General features: G+C 37.2%; 1 protein-coding gene across 4 annotated transcripts in view; it reads left to right on the top strand.

Moving 5' to 3' along the window:
• Positions 1-15,973, top strand: part of gpr153 (G protein-coupled receptor 153) — a 42,723-nt gene that overhangs the window by 11,006 nt on the left and 15,744 nt on the right. For 2 of the 4 annotated variants that reach the window (XM_055168228.2, XM_073867435.1), the window contains exons 1-3: positions 6,276-6,426; positions 7,183-7,728; positions 14,944-15,376. In XM_055168228.2, coding sequence (XP_055024203.1) covers positions 7,376-7,728; positions 14,944-15,376 — 786 coding nt within the window. In that variant the 5' untranslated portion in view covers positions 6,276-6,426; positions 7,183-7,375. Of the gene's footprint in view, positions 1-6,275; positions 6,427-6,986; positions 7,056-7,182; positions 7,729-14,943; positions 15,377-15,973 lie in introns of those variants that run through there. The other 2 variants (XM_055168229.2, XM_055168227.2) reach the window with 2 other exon arrangements.

The raw sequence follows: 15,973 nt of genomic DNA, 5'->3' as shown, positions 1-15,973 counted from the left end.
GCTAGCATTTGTTTCCAGCCAAACAAAATAAAAGACATAAACACATAAAATAGCAAAAGGAATAAAATGGCTAAGAAAACATGTAAAACCTATTTAAAACTCAAATATACATAAAACCACAATAAAATTTATAAAATGAGCGATACAAGATATTTCTTGTGTGACAGTGTCACACACTCACTGTATTTATTCAGGGTTAAGTCTGAAGCACACCATAAAATAATTATATCATACAGGGCTAGTAGAATATACAGCTGTATACACACCCAGGTATCGGATCAGTACTCGGTATAGGCCGATAGCCCAGGTATCAGGAACAACTCTAGTTATGACTGTGATGATTGTATGGCGGTGATGTAATGTTATAACCGTGTAATGTTGTGACCAGTGGCCTAACTTTGTTTTGAAAAGTGGTGGGGAGAAAGACCGACCGTGCTTTCATGAATGGGTAACCTGTGAGTTTACAGTGCGGATAAGGAACGTGTTTGTTGTGTGAGGTGTGAGAAAAAACATTTTGACACGAACAAAATAAAATCAGGATTTAAAGATAAGGTTACTGTGTGGATTTTGTTGTCAGTACAAAACTTAAACTTTGGAAAAATATACTGCACTAAAATACTAAAAATATATTTTTGATCATTGTCAGGAAACAGGTGCAAGATGTTTCAGAAATTGTTTTTGTGTTCTGCAGAAAAATAACCACCTACCGTTTGAAATGCCTTAAGAAAGAGAAAATGATGACAGATGCTTTATTTTTGGCTAAAAGCTACTCTTCTAGATACAAACCTGCTGTGGAAAATAATTTAATAAGGCATGCACACTCAAATAGGTAGTGTTGCACCGTTTGGCAGAAATCTGTTCTTGTAGACAGACATGATAGACCTCTCTAAGCTGTTCATAGGCTTTTTCCCTTGAAACATGACTTTCTGATTCTCTGAAACAGTGACATGTTATAATGGCTCCGGGTTAAAAAACAGCTTTAGATAGCTTTTGCTTCTCACCTGCTGCCATCTTACATTATTTGCACAACCTTGCTTACCGGTTTCACACAAATCTCACTCACCAGAGACGGATTCTTGATATATCTGTAATGTCTTATGAGCTCATCTTTTAAAAATATTCACATATTTGAATGAGAGTTGCAAAGAAGATTAGCATTCTGTGCATAGTTTGCTTGCTTCTTCTTGTGCACTGGTTGGCTATGCCGAACAGCCAACCAAAGTGATCAAAATCCCAGACAAGCACTGGCAAAATAAAAGCGACGGTGACCTACTTTAGCGAACGGTGCGTAACACATCAAAACAGTTATGTCAGATGATGCTTGAACGCTTGATGTGTACCGGGCTTATAGAATCTCACCTCTGTTTAGTTACTGTCTCATTTATTCTTATTGGCTCTTTGTCCAGTCACTTCATGGCATTTTCCTAGTAATCTACCTGTTGTAGATCTGTATTCATTTTTGACACAAGGACAGAATTTATTGGGCCTAGACAGATTTTCAGTGGTATGAAATGTTCTCTGTTAGTAAATTGTTACAGAAATGTGATGGACAATTCACGTGGAAATGGCTTTGAAGCGCTGCCCAAATCCATTTTTTAACATAATGTAGCTTTGATGTTTATGTGAGGCGTTTGCTTTTCTAATGATGCTGATGGTTTGCTTTGTTTTTATTTTAGGCATCTGAAGCGATTTAAAATGCAAGGGAGTCTTTTTCTGCACCAGACAATTTTATTGCAGATACAAAACTGCATTTAATCCATCTGCTTCCACAGATGCCCAGTGTTGTGAAGAGTACAGCATTCACCTGATACTGTAGGACGGCAGAAATGATAGATCAACAGGATACACCCTGCCTTACTATGCCAGAAAATGATCAACATAATGGGATATTACTCTGCTGACAGTCTTAGAAATGATAAATCCAAAAGATCCAAGGTTTATGTACAGTTTATTAGTTTACTTTCACTAGATGTGTGCTTGTCAAGAAAATGACTTTCTCCATTACTCAGAGATAAACTTTGTTGTGAGTTAATACTTCTACTTAAACATAATGCAGTTACAGGGAAGAAGGAGAAGAACAGCAGGCAGATAAAGTGATAATAGAATAAAATGAGCAAAGTTTATTGAATAATTGCACCAATACATTGCAACATAACTTGCACATTTTTAGCCTTCAATTCCAATCTTCAGTCCTCGATCTCGGTTCCTTTTCCTCTTTTTCTTAACTTAATTTCAATCTTTAACTCTAAACTTTCACAACACAGAAACAGTGTAAGCGGTGCGTGCTTGCATTACAGAAGTAGATCTGAAGCAGCAGTGCTGCGGCCGTTTCAGTGCCGAGCCTATGTGCCATCCATACATACTGTACAGTGAGTTCATTTATATGCACAGAATAAGCGGATAACTATCAAAAATCTGCTTATTATAGAAAACTGTTTCATGCGTTTACATGCAAATCAATAAACCGGAAATGTGTCGGGTTTCTCGCAGACAGTGACATCACCGCCTATAGTACATAATAGTCAATCAAAGCCGACAGCATATCTGTCTTAAGCTATATTGTTTTGTCTCTTTTCTGTCTCCAGAACCTGCAAAAATAACATCAGTTTTTATTTTCCCATTTTCTCTGCCAACTGCTGGAGTCAGGCTGATACTTTTATGCCTTACTTTGCGCTTACTTCCGCATATGATGTTTATCTTTCACACACTGAGCACATGCGCACATGAACAAAACTCCAAGAAAGCCAATTAAGGTGTTTACATGCCACGGGAAATCGGGGTAATGAGCAAAAAACTACCTTTGCCGAACGTTTTTTGCTTATGCCGTTTATGGGCTTTTCATGATAAAAGAAAACCGTTTTACGCGCTTACTATCAGTTTATTAAGCTTAAGCAGCGTAAGAATTGTGCATGTGAAAGCACTCAGTATCTGTTGCTTGAACTACTGATCTACTTGTTCACTTGTGTTGACGTTATTGGTTATATGTTTGTGACGTAGGAAGCCGAGGTGATTTTAAACTGAAGTTTTTAGTCTGTCTGTGGAAAACTTTTATGGAGAAAATACTCAGCAATGGTTTTGAATAAGAAGTTTGCACATGGTTTGTCTTAAAGCATATTAACAACACCAGATAAAACAACAATAAAAACAGGATTTTCTCCACAGTAATAAATAATAATGTAGTATAATAATATATAATCATAGGCAAATGCATAAGGGTAAGAAAATAAGAAACAAAATACAACACAGATGTTTGTCTGTGCTGTCAAGCCAGAATTTAAGTAATTTTCCAGTTCACTTGTTTGCCTGCGCATTCAGATCTTAATGATTAATGGTAAACGAACTTGGCTTGCTGTCCTCAAAGGGAGCTCTGCAGCAGAGCTTTGAACCTTCAGAGAGAGCAAACCTGATGCCGGGCTCAACCCCCAAGTTCAACCCCCCTACAACAGAAACTACACAGAGAAAGAATGAGAGCAGTGATGGAGGAGATGGGGAGGGATGCCGGAAAAATTGCAGCTGGACCCGGAGGCCTACCTTATATACGTCCATAATGATGATTGACAGGCCTGAATGTTTAGGCTCCTTCCGAACTTAGAACTACATAACACACACACACACACACACACACACACGTTGCTTTAAAAAACGTATCGATTCTAAAATCTTTAACATTTAAGACATGCCCCAAACAGCACTTTGTTACCCTAAACCATTTATAAGCAATAAACATAAGCACAATATTAGGTAATAAATGTTTACAGTTGCTGATCATTAAAGATTGCATAGAATGTAAAACTGTATTTACTTGGCATAGATGTATAATAATAAGAGCTCTTTACATGGTAATGACATATTGTGAGCTTCAAACGCATTTGTTTCCTCATTTTATGTAAACCTTGGTCTGTCTTTTGCATGCACAATCTCAACATAATGTGATGTCTCAGTCGAGATGTACGCCCCCAACATTATATTACACATTAAATTATTTACAAAGTTGTGACTGCTGAGTTAGCACTATATGCTAGTTAATGCTATATGCTAGTGTTTATGCTGAAGCTCTACTTTTGACGTTACAGTTACATTTGCAGGCCCATAATAAAAAAAAGCACAAACTTACCACTCAGAAACATCCATTAACAAACTCCAAGCAATTAGTTGTTCCTCAAAATGAGAATTTTCATCTGACAGAGGCTTAAACATATAAGGTCTGTTTACTAATGTGAGCTACTGGCATGAGCCTCAGAGCAGAGCCAATTAGAGCAGAGCTCAACATTATTATTCATGGCCTCCCCAAATAAGGTAATAATGGACTATTTTATTCAAAGGACAAATCCTAGGGTTGTAAATGAACATTTACAAAAAAAATTATGTCTTCTTAGTGTATTACCAACAGTAACATTGGAAATGGTGGTCCCAGCTTCAGGTCATTGACCAGCTCCTCCCGTGTAGTTCTGGGCTGATTTCTCACTTTTCTTAGGATCATTGAGACCCCACGAGGTGAGATCTTGCATGGAGCCCCAGCCCGAGGGAGATTGACCGTCATGTGTAGCTTCTTCCATTTTCTAATGATTGCTTCAACAGTGGATCTTTTTTCACCAAGCTGCTTGGCAATTTCCCCGTAGCCCTTACCAGCCTTGTGGAAGTATACAATTTTGTCTCTAGTGTCTAGCTTTTTGGTCTTGGCCATGTAGTAGTAGTTGGATTCTTACTGATTGTATGAGGTGGACAGGTGTCTTTATGCAGCTAACGACCTCAAACAGGTGCATCTAATGTAGGATAATAAATTGAGTGAAGGTGGACATTTTAAAGGCAGACTTACAGGTCTTTGAGAGTCAGAATTCTAGCTGAAGGGCTGTGTCCCAATTCAAAGGCTGTGACCTTCTAAGGACGTATTTTAAGACCAATTTCATCACAGCAGCGCAACTTGAGGCTAGTAAGGCCGTCCCAAATCAAAGGATGCTTAGAATGAAGCCTCAAAATGTGTCCTCATTTCTCCGCGCTGTTAAGGATAAAACGAATGGATCTTTAACAGCAGAGGATATCCCAAGAGTAATTGCGCGTCTGCAACGGCTGCATATAACGGCTGGATATTCTAAAATAAACAATTAAAACCTTTATTAAATAAAAGTGTAGTTATCACAAAAAAAATTCTTGTCACTGTTTCAGTATTATAAGTTATGTTTTTTGTTAATATTATTATTTTTATGTTGCATATATTTCTAAGGTTGATTAATTTGATATACTGTTGATTAGTTTAATCTACATCAATGTGTCATATTTTCTAAAATAAATTAATATTTTTCTGATTCGATTTTTTTTATAAGTCAGAAACATCTCCGTTGTGTCCTGCTGACAGGCGCGGTGGGCGTGTGCAGCTGGTGACACCAATTATGGGTCCTCTGAAGGTTAGACCGTCTCATTTCAGTTCTCTTCGCGAACATCTGAGGCTTCCACCTTGAAAGACAGAGTGCTCACCTTTTAAGGTCTCATGCTTATAACGTTGGAGCCCTTGAATTGGGACACAGCTATAGACAGGTGTTCAAATACTTATTTGCAGATGTATCATACAGATAAATAGTTAAAAAAGCATACATTGTGATTTCTGGATTTTTTTTTAGATTATGTCTCTCACAGTTGACATGAACCTACGATGACAATTTCAGACCCCTCCATGATTTCTAAGTGGGAGAACTTGCAAAATAGCAGGGTGTTCAAATACTTATTTTCCTCACTGTATGTATCGCGTGACCTTTCCACATCATTACCCATTATGTGAGGTCAAGTAGATGTATAAAGTCTATTAAATTGAGAACATTCCTGGAATGTTTTCCTCAAAACACTTAATTTTTTCTTAACTGAACAAAGAAAGACATTAACATTTAAGATGACATGGGGTAAGTAAATTATCAGGATTTTTTTAGGAAAATGGAGTATTCCTTTAACATAAAAGCTGAAACCTCAGCTTTTAAAAAAACCCAAAGAAATGTCATAACTAAAAGCATAAGTTTGGTCTCTAAAAGCTAACTCCTGGAAGTTTATTGTAAAGTCAAAATTAATTAATGTCATAAAGTTGCACATTTTTAATAACTCCACACAACATATATGAAATATCTTTATGGAAACTAAATGAATCTAGAATGCACTGCAGATTGTAACGGACCCTGTCATCTGCCCTCAATCACCGGACTACATCACCCATGATCCTTTGTACCCCCGTCATCCACCATCTTTGATTATAATCTTCACCTGTTCACAATCACCCAGACACTATATATGCTCACCTTTATTTTCATTCAAGGTTGGTTCTTGCCTTTGTATCGTCAGAATGGGATGTGTATTTACCAGCTATCAGTCATTAAAGTTATATGTTTATTCTTACTTGTCTTACTTCTCTCCTTACAGCAAACAGTGACACAGATAAAGGCACAGGTCTGACCATGTTCGGTTTCAAATTCTGTTTCAAAATCAGTTTAAACCATGTCATGTGCATTTATTTAGAGAAACCAAGCAAATAAGGATTCTGTCACTGAAAACCTGACAGTGTAATTGATTCATTACATTCTAGGTTTCTGTCATTTGCATAGAAATTCTTGTGTGGTTGTAAAAACATTTTTAATAGGCTTGTACACATCTGATCTTTGAACAATTACATTAAAATGGCAGTGTAAGTTAATTGTTTGAACAAAAAGTTTTTTAGAAGTTTTTACTTTGTCAGATTGCGACTAAAATGTGCCAACATGTATTTTTTGATTTTGTTAATAATTGTTTTTAGTTTGAAGTACTAGTAAAAGTTTTTGGAAGCATCTACCTACTTATTCTGTATTATTACTGAAAAAGCTATTATAACTGCACTCTCTGGGTATTTTCTTATTAACATATTAACTGACTTTATGAATTTACGATTTTTATTTGTCTAGTTTAATTTTTTAAGATTATTAGAAACACAGTGTTGGCGATGTGTGTTTGATAATGTATCCTCAATATTCAGTGGAGGAACTAAAAGCCACATTGACTTGTTTCTTAAACCTGAGAACACACTGGCAACTATAAATCAAAGTGTAAAAATCAATCCAAATCTCTTAGCAATTGCATAGCAATGCCCTGGAAAATAACCAATTCATTGTTAATTATCCCTAATCTCATCCGTCTTCCCTTGGGTGTTTATAATGGTCTTTTCATCTGCAGGATTCTTACAGCACTGGACCGGCTCACAGTGCATGTGCTCTTTCAGCTATGCCCCACGCCAAGCCATCCTTTCAGCAAATCCAGAGGAAGTACTGCCCGCCCCTGTAGGAATGACCACTCGGCCCCGGCACCTGCTTCTGCCCGCCGCAGCTCCCGCACCTCTCACCATTTCACTCCCCACCAGCTCTCCACCATGAACGATGAGGTCATCAGCACTAACGCAGTGGCCTGGCTGGTCTGCTCAGGAGTATCCATCCTGGCCAACGCCTGGGGGATCCTGAGCGTGAGCGCCAAGCAGAAGAAGTGGAAGCCGCTAGAATTCCTCATCTGCACGTTGGCCGGCACGCACATCCTCAACATGGGCATCCCCATCACCATGTACTGCGTCATTCAGCTACGCCGACAACATTCCACTTACGAGTGGAACGAAGGACTCTGCAAGGTCTTTGTCTCCACGTTCTACACCCTAACCCTGGTCACCTGCTTCTCCGTCACTTCCCTGTCCTACCACCGCATGTGGATGGTGCGTTGGCCCGTCAACTATAGGTAAGTGAAAGGCTTTGTTTTCTGCCTTTCTATGGCCAAAAAATGCTTACATATATACAACTGTTCAGTGATAGCAAACAAGATGTTTTCTAGTTGCTGAGTTTATATTCACATTTATTTTGCACAGTATTTATATAAAACATTCATAAATTGTTTTATAACTTACAAAAACTGACAAAAGTAGCAGAATGGTCTTGCGTTAAAAGTTGCGTTGAAACCTGTGCAAAACATTGGAAAAGATCTGTACTACAGTATATTAAACTTTGAAGTAACCAGTGGAAAGTAACACTATGAGCATTCCTATCAAAACAAGTTCTTTTGATTCTAATGTTGTTAATGAATAGCTTGAGGAAATAACAGGGCCCTGTTTTAAGTGCATGGTCTGGAGCGTATGGTGCAGGTGCACATAGGGCATTTCCGAATTTACTTTTGCTAATTTAATTATGGAAAGAAACCGCACCAGGAGCATAGTCCAAAAGGGTTGTACCTATTCTCTTAATGAGTCATGGATGTGTTTTGGGCTTGACGTGCAATAAAACAGAGTAGAGGTCTTCTCAGGTTTAAAGAAATGTACCCAACCCCTAAGGACCCAAATCACTTTTTACCTGAACCCGAGGTGCATAAATATTTTTTTTTTTTTTAGAAAGACCCGACCCAAGACAAACCCAAGTCCGACCCGACCCGACCCAATTTTTTTACCCGAATGTAAACGGCACCGACGTGTATTCAGTCTGCAACCCTGTACGCACCAGTCAGACAGAAAGAAAAAATTTTGGCCCACCCAATTTATTTGTATTTGTTATCTGATGATGACACCAAGGTAACCGCTAAAATGTACATTCAAAATTGATTGGCGGGTCTTGCGCAATGAAAATTAACCTACCGCGGCCAGCCACACGAAGTCACAAGTGCTCTTTGCAAACAGAGGAGACCATTGCAGACTTTGCAAGAGCGAAGACTGAATACTTCTCTAGAGATGAAACCACCCAGCAAACACAAAAACGTTATAAAAACTTTTTTCACATTGTGAAAAGGTTGTGATAACGTTATTTTCTGACGTACTTAATACAAACAAATGTCAAGTTTTTTGAACGTTATGAATAAGTATTTTCTCAACGTTGCGAAAATACGTATTTATAACGTTCAAAAAACCCGACATTTGGTCGTATTAAGTACATCGGAAAATAACGTTATCACAACCTTTTCACAACGTGAAAAAAAACTTTATTAATACCTCTCATAAACGAGTTAACAGAAAGAACGCGTTTATTATCAAACCTGTGAGCTCTCAATCCTTCTGGAGGTAGACTTGAACTGTAGGTTTCGCAAAATCTGTCTTCCATTATTTTAGTGAAAAATGTAGTAAATTGCATTTGTTATTACTGCAAATAGGTAATTCTGATACATGCAACGACTATCCATTATGACATGTAGCCATTTTTATCTTCATGTACACAATAATAATCTTTTACATTGTAATCCCATTTTTAAAATGTGGTATGTTTGTGTGCTGCTGCGCGTCCATGTGTGTGTAAAAAGCAGAGTCTATATGTGTGTTAGTGATACTAAGGCATTTGTAATATAAATGAAAGAGGCTTTATTTCAGCATAAAAGTGCTTGGAAACAGTCATTAGATTACATCGCCCTGTAAACTGCCAAAAACATACGCTGATGAACCATAGAAACCAGCATGGTCATATTAATATAGAGATAGGATAATGATAAACATTTTTAACATTTACAAAGCAGCATTTGTATTATCTATACACAAATTCCCAAACTTAATTTCTCCCGCACATCATCTTTCATCTTCACTTTTATTTCTCTGTTTGTTTTGTGGTTGTGGCTGGCAGTGCTTGGCACTTTCGTGATATGAGGCCAAGGGTTAAGGATGTCAAGTTACGTTGCGGAAGTTACTTTGCTACGTAGGCCTATGTAATTTAACCTTATCAAAGAAACTAATAAAATATAAAAATATATATTCCCAAAAATATAGGGAATTGCACACAACAACATACATGTTTTTTTTTTATTTTGTTTTTAATTTCTTTACCCGCACCAACCAGATTATGTGACGACCATTGCCTTACTAATGCGTGTATTAGTAATGTGTCCCTAGAATCAATTAAAGAATCTGTGCGTATGCCCACAGTGGAACACACAGCCTGGCAAAGCATTATTTGTTAGATTTGAACCTTTAAATAGGCATCGCACGCATGCAATCCCTCTCCTTGCCTACAGGGGTCCATAAGGACGAGTTAAGTAGGTCTAAAGGTCTTATGTAGATGATGAAATTTGCATCACCCACATTGTACACTGACCCTCGTGTACATATAAAAAGTGAACTATACCTAGATCTTTACACATTTCAGGCATTTCACTCGAAGATTTTACATAAAAGCAACAGATCTTGTTGATTCAGTGATGATAAAAATAGACATTGTCACCCAATGAATTCTCACTGTTGGAACCGCAGTCACAGCGATAACACTTTCCTTTAATGATAAATGCTTTATATCTGCTCTCTGGTGTTTAAAGAGGAATCACAGCATTTGTTTCTCTTATGTGATGATTGTTTTTGTGCATCTTGTTCTGGAGCACTCTCAAACCAAAGAGTATCACAGGAATCGTACAGATGACTGCTTTTTTCTAAAGCCTCATTCCCAAACAATAAAACACTTCATCAAAATAAATGTTTTAAATAATATGAAGTACTGGGTTATAAATTAATAATGATGATAATACAACTGTGCATGCCAGGGAACCAAAAATGCATGATGTCTATTTTGCACAAATTTACTGCAAATATCCAGATGATAATTGTGCAAAAACTGAAATAAACATAATGTTTTGACCTAAGGCAAATAGATTTGCTCATTATTTTAAGAGGATATAATTTAAGATTATAAGAAGATAAAACTTACTAACCAAAAGATTATAATTGTTTTTATAAAATGATTATAATATATTTTTATGAATAATATATCCCTTTTAAATGCAAAAGCCCAATTGAGGAACATAACTGAGATACAACTTTACAACTGAACTTAAAAACCTGCGTGGCACAAAAATATTATGATACCATGAAAAGATCTCTAGATGTTGTTGTAATTTTAGAGGTGAAAAACTTCCAGTTATTGGGATGATCCAGACACAAAGCAGAGGGGTTGTGCGTCATATGTCTGGTGTGTTGGAGTTGCTGCCTACAGTATGTAGAGTTTTTTCAGGATACTAACAATAGTTAGCAAGACAGCTCACTACCCTGCTGAAAAAAACAATAAAACCATTACAGAAAATTCTAATGGTTTCCATTAAAATACCAATAGGAACCATTAACTTTTACCATTAAAACCAATACACTGTAGTGTGTTTCGGGCCATATTCCATTAGAACAATACATAGAACCAATACATACCATTAAAGACCAACAAAAACCAATACACTGTAGTGTGTTTTGGGCCATATTCCATTAGAACCAATAAAATTCCCAATAAAAACATTCAAATTTTCTGTAATGGTTTTATTGTTTTTTTCAGCAGGGTAGGTTTTGTAATAGAGCCAATGTTTTTTTAACAGCTGTTAAACATATAACAGTCAGTGGGCTGTAATGGTATGCTCATCTCATTAGATACTCTGATACTGTATGAGGGTGTTATACAAGTCCAGGCAAAGTCTGTTGTGCAGATGCTGTTCTCTCATGATATTACAGTATATTAAAATAATATCACACACATAATCAAGCTAACATGGTCATATATTAGTGCAGTGCTTCTCAAACTTGGGGGGCATGAGATGGTGCTAGGGGGGCCACAGTTTAAAAAAAAAAATGTAAAAAGCCTGTATTACGTTGCTTAAAAGAACGTTATTTTGTGTTTTTGGTGTAATGCAAAGTGTTGTTATTGTAGCTCCTCTATGCCCTGGCTTTCTGAAATGTTTAGATTTCTACAAAGCTCATCGTTCTGAGAAAGAGCTGTGTGCTCTGATTGGCGTGTTTGTGAGAATTAATCTCATTGACAACAAGCACACATACATAGCCTATCCCGCACGTTTGTGAGCCGTCATTGGCAAGTACATTATTTCTGCGCACGCCATTTGCTTGACTGTTTTTAAGGTTAGAGAGCACAAACCATTTGATACTTGAGATGAAATTAAACTTACCGCTGAGTTAAGCAGATCTCAATTGACTCTGTGTCGTATGTGTGACACGCGACAGTCAGCATATGATCATTTCAAATCTGCTTACAAGACAAATGCTGTTGTTGTTTAATATACAGTTTACAATGCGTTGTAAAAATTATGAAATTATCTTCATACATGCTAATTTCATAATGAGAATGTATTAACAGAAGCTTTTTATTCTGCTATAATATTTAACACTATAACCACCAATAATATGTCATTTTATATACAAATCTATCTTGACATGCACATTAGGTTCATGTTAGTCCAATTTGATTTAGATGACTCACTGGTTTGGTGTATTAATTTTTATTGTAAGAAAATAATTATTTTAGATGCAATTTTGTAATATTTAGTGCTTAAATTCTTTAATATATTTTTTAAAACATTTAAAATCATTCCAAATGAATTTTCCAAACAATTTCCACAAAAAAAGTCAGCAGAAGCCGGATCCACGTCTTCCCTCTCTTGCGCACAGTTGCCGTTGTCGGTCTTACTCTCGAGGTTTTACTGTAAAAAATTGTTTATTTATAGTTCGAATACGGATATTTCATGTCATGTTCGAATGCATATTCGAATATCGTATAAAAAGTGACAGCCCTATTATCAATACAAGCCTGAATCTGATCCAGAAAATGATGACCAAGCTGATCGATCAACTTTTCTATCGTGGCTTGAGCAGAACGTAACAGATTGATAAGGTACTGATACTAAAACAATAAAACCATGTCTGCATTTGTGACCTAAAATTAATTAATTCATGATCAATTCTGTGCAGCTGGACGTAAAAAGGTTAAGTGTAAGCCCTACGTCGGGCTTTTTGGAAAATATTTACGACTGTTGCACCTTCTATAACTAAGACCAGGTGCAGCTACGTTCAGAGTAGACATTGCGCTTCCCTGTGTATGCGTTTATCCGCAGTAATAGTTAAGATGCCATTTGCATTACTATGGTTACAAACTTACACTTACTGCCGCCAGCTAATAGATGAAAAATGAGAGCTTTTCCTTCTCTCACACAGTTGCCAGTCCCTCAGGATGTGTGCGTCTTGTGCTGATGCATCAAACATAACCTGCATTAACTAAACGCCTTTCCCGTTTGCACAAAAGGTAAAAATGTGCTGATTAATTCGAACAATTTTAAAATGTAAACAAAATTAAACGAAAGCTGTTAATAAGTTCTAAGTATAAGAATTTATTGGTGCTGTCTCTCACTCTGCATGAAAGCCCACTGCTCACGTATTCTGTGCATTAGACACACCAACGTCAATTGAATTATTTCTGTTTTTGCCATAGAAACAAGTCAAGATGCCTACCTTTGATAGAGGTAAGATTAAGGCTCAGAAGTGCGCTAAACTTAGATGGTGCAACAGGTGTACATTCTACATAGGACATAAAGCGCATTTTAAGTCTAGACTAGTCTTACGACCAGGTGTACGTCCAGCTGAAAAATAAGGCTACTACTGACCAACAGCACAACATTGTATAACTTTTATAATAATGTTTTGTTTAATTCAAATTATAAGTTTAAGATTGTTGTCTTTGATTGTCTAAGGGATGCTCCCTACAAAAGGGAAAAGCACGCAAAAAAAGTTTGAGAACCAATGCATTTCACATCTATAACAGCAGGGTTGAGTGTGAAATTGCTTTTATCAGTTTATTAGACAATGGAAAATATATATGTCTCTCAGAAACTCTTATGTGGAACTACACACATTCTTATGCCACAGATTTGGGTTTAATAATTGCTGATGTAAATGATATGTTACTAATATAAGAAGATCACATTAGAATTACTGTAGCAACGACGGCTTGGTCTGTTTCTGAGTAGTCAGGAGGAGATATGTAAGTGAGAAAGTGAGCGCTTATGATTACCTGAGTATACTGTGACAAATCTCCAGAAGACATCGACCGGAGTCAGTCATTGTGTTGCGTCAGCAGTTAATGTGGCAAAGTGATAAAAATCTCTAAAGTGCCTTACTGCTGTTTGGTCCTAGATCAGCACTCTTAAAACACTTGGGGGCGGTTTCCCGGACCAGGATTAGCTTAATCCAGGACTAGGCCTTAGTTTAATTAGGAAATATAACTAATTTTAACAAACATGCCTTACTAAAAACATTACCTGTGTGCATTTTGAGGAAAAACAAAGGGCACTGGTGTATTTTAAGATATGTAAGTGCAAGTTGTTTTCAGTTTGGAGAGCTCTTAAAAGTGTTTAAGTCTAAGACTAGTCTAATCCCTGTCCGGGAAACCGCCCCTTGTTGTCCAAACAAAATCGAAGACCAAAACTAACTGTTATGGATAATTTAAGACCTGTTTATTTATAGAGTCTCATTATGGAGGCATGTAAACATCACTCAGCATTTTACTACACACAGGCAGCAGATTTCCAGTTCATTCATTTAAGAACTGGAGGTTTTATGGTCCACTATCGCATTATTCTTTTTCTGAAGAGTGACTCTAAAACATGATGGGTGTGCATCATAAATGCAGTGCGACTCCAAGCAGGAGCAGAGAAATAAACATTATACTCTTTAAACGTTTTCACTGTGTTTCCATTTCAATATAGTTCAAGGAGTCATATTTTGACACTTCCCAGAGACTTGTTTTCTATTTCCTTTGTTGCCAATTCCAATTCAAATAAAAATGCTCCATGTAAACACCTCATTAGGAGTAATAATGCTCAAACCTATTCAAATTGTAATCGGTTTGAGAGGTGTGGGATAAATCTTAACTTCTCCTTCCACTAATTGTCTGTGAAGTGAAGTGGGATGTTTTATAGTTATGTTTGAACTTCATGCAGCACTGTGTAGCCCAAATGCAAAGCACAGCTTTCAAATCACACTTGCAGTACTTTAAGGTCATGTCGAACACACTTTTTCTTTTGAATTGGGTGTATAAGCAACCAACCAGAACACCCTACCAACCACTAACAAGATGGAAACTGTGTGTTTCTTCTCTGTCAATGGCGTTAAAACTGCAGGTCGGCTGGTCATCATCAGGATTGTAATTATTTCACCTCTTTATTGTCTACCAGGTTGAGTAACACCAAGAAGCAGGCTGTCCATACGGTCATGGGCATCTGGATGGTCTCATTTATCCTATCCACACTGCCTGCTGTGGGCTGGCACGATACCACCGAACGCTTCTACACCCACGACAACTGTCGCTTCATTGTGACAGAGATCGGATTGGGCTTTGGTGTCTGCTTCCTGTTGCTGATCAGCGGCAGCGTGGTGATGGGCGTCATCTGCATCGGCATCGCCCTTTTCCAAACCTTCTCTATCCAGATGGGCCAAAACGCGGACAAGAACAAATTTAATGTGCCCACCATCGTAGTGGAGGACGCCCAGGGAAAGAGACGCTCATCCATTGATGGCTCAGAGCCCGTCAAAACGTCGCTGCAAATCACTTATCTGATCAGTGGAATAGTCTTGATATATGACTTTCTTACTGGATTCCCCATATTGGTGAGTGTTTGCTTTTTTGTAATGATCCTAATACAAAGGTTGCGATCTTTAATGAAGAGATCTCTTTAATTAACGTGCATACGCACAACAATATGAAATATATCAACATGAGATTGACATGAACAAACCCACTCTTTTAATCCTTGCTGCATATAGTAGTCTTCATTATATTTGAGTTACTTTTGTTATTTGCACGAAGCATTGTTGTTTCTCAGCTGTCAGAGCAGACCTGCGACATGTGAAAACAAATGAAATTATGTATTATACAACTGGCCAAATGTTATTTAAATGTCACACTTTTTAATGGGATGTTCTCAGGAGAGGCTTCATACTAAAATACTTCATTATTCAAATGAACTTTAATATCACACAAGCACGCTGACCTGTACAGGTATGTAACCAGATGTAATTAAAGACTATAGATATACAAGATGGTTCAGGGGTATTACTATAAATAGGGGAAAGTGCAATGCTCCACATGATGGCTCTAGCCACAGAATTCCAGTAAAAACAGCCAATCATCAGTCATTGAAGACTTATATAATGCATACATATATTTTAAAATATAAAAATGTAAACGAGGATCAAATATAAGTT

Source organism: Misgurnus anguillicaudatus, chromosome 5 (assembly GCF_027580225.2).
Source record: "Misgurnus anguillicaudatus chromosome 5, ASM2758022v2, whole genome shotgun sequence".
Classification (NCBI taxonomy): domain Eukaryota; kingdom Metazoa; phylum Chordata; class Actinopteri; order Cypriniformes; family Cobitidae; genus Misgurnus; species Misgurnus anguillicaudatus.
Note: the sequence above shows the minus strand (reverse complement) of the source record. Positions and strands in the feature narration are given on the sequence as shown.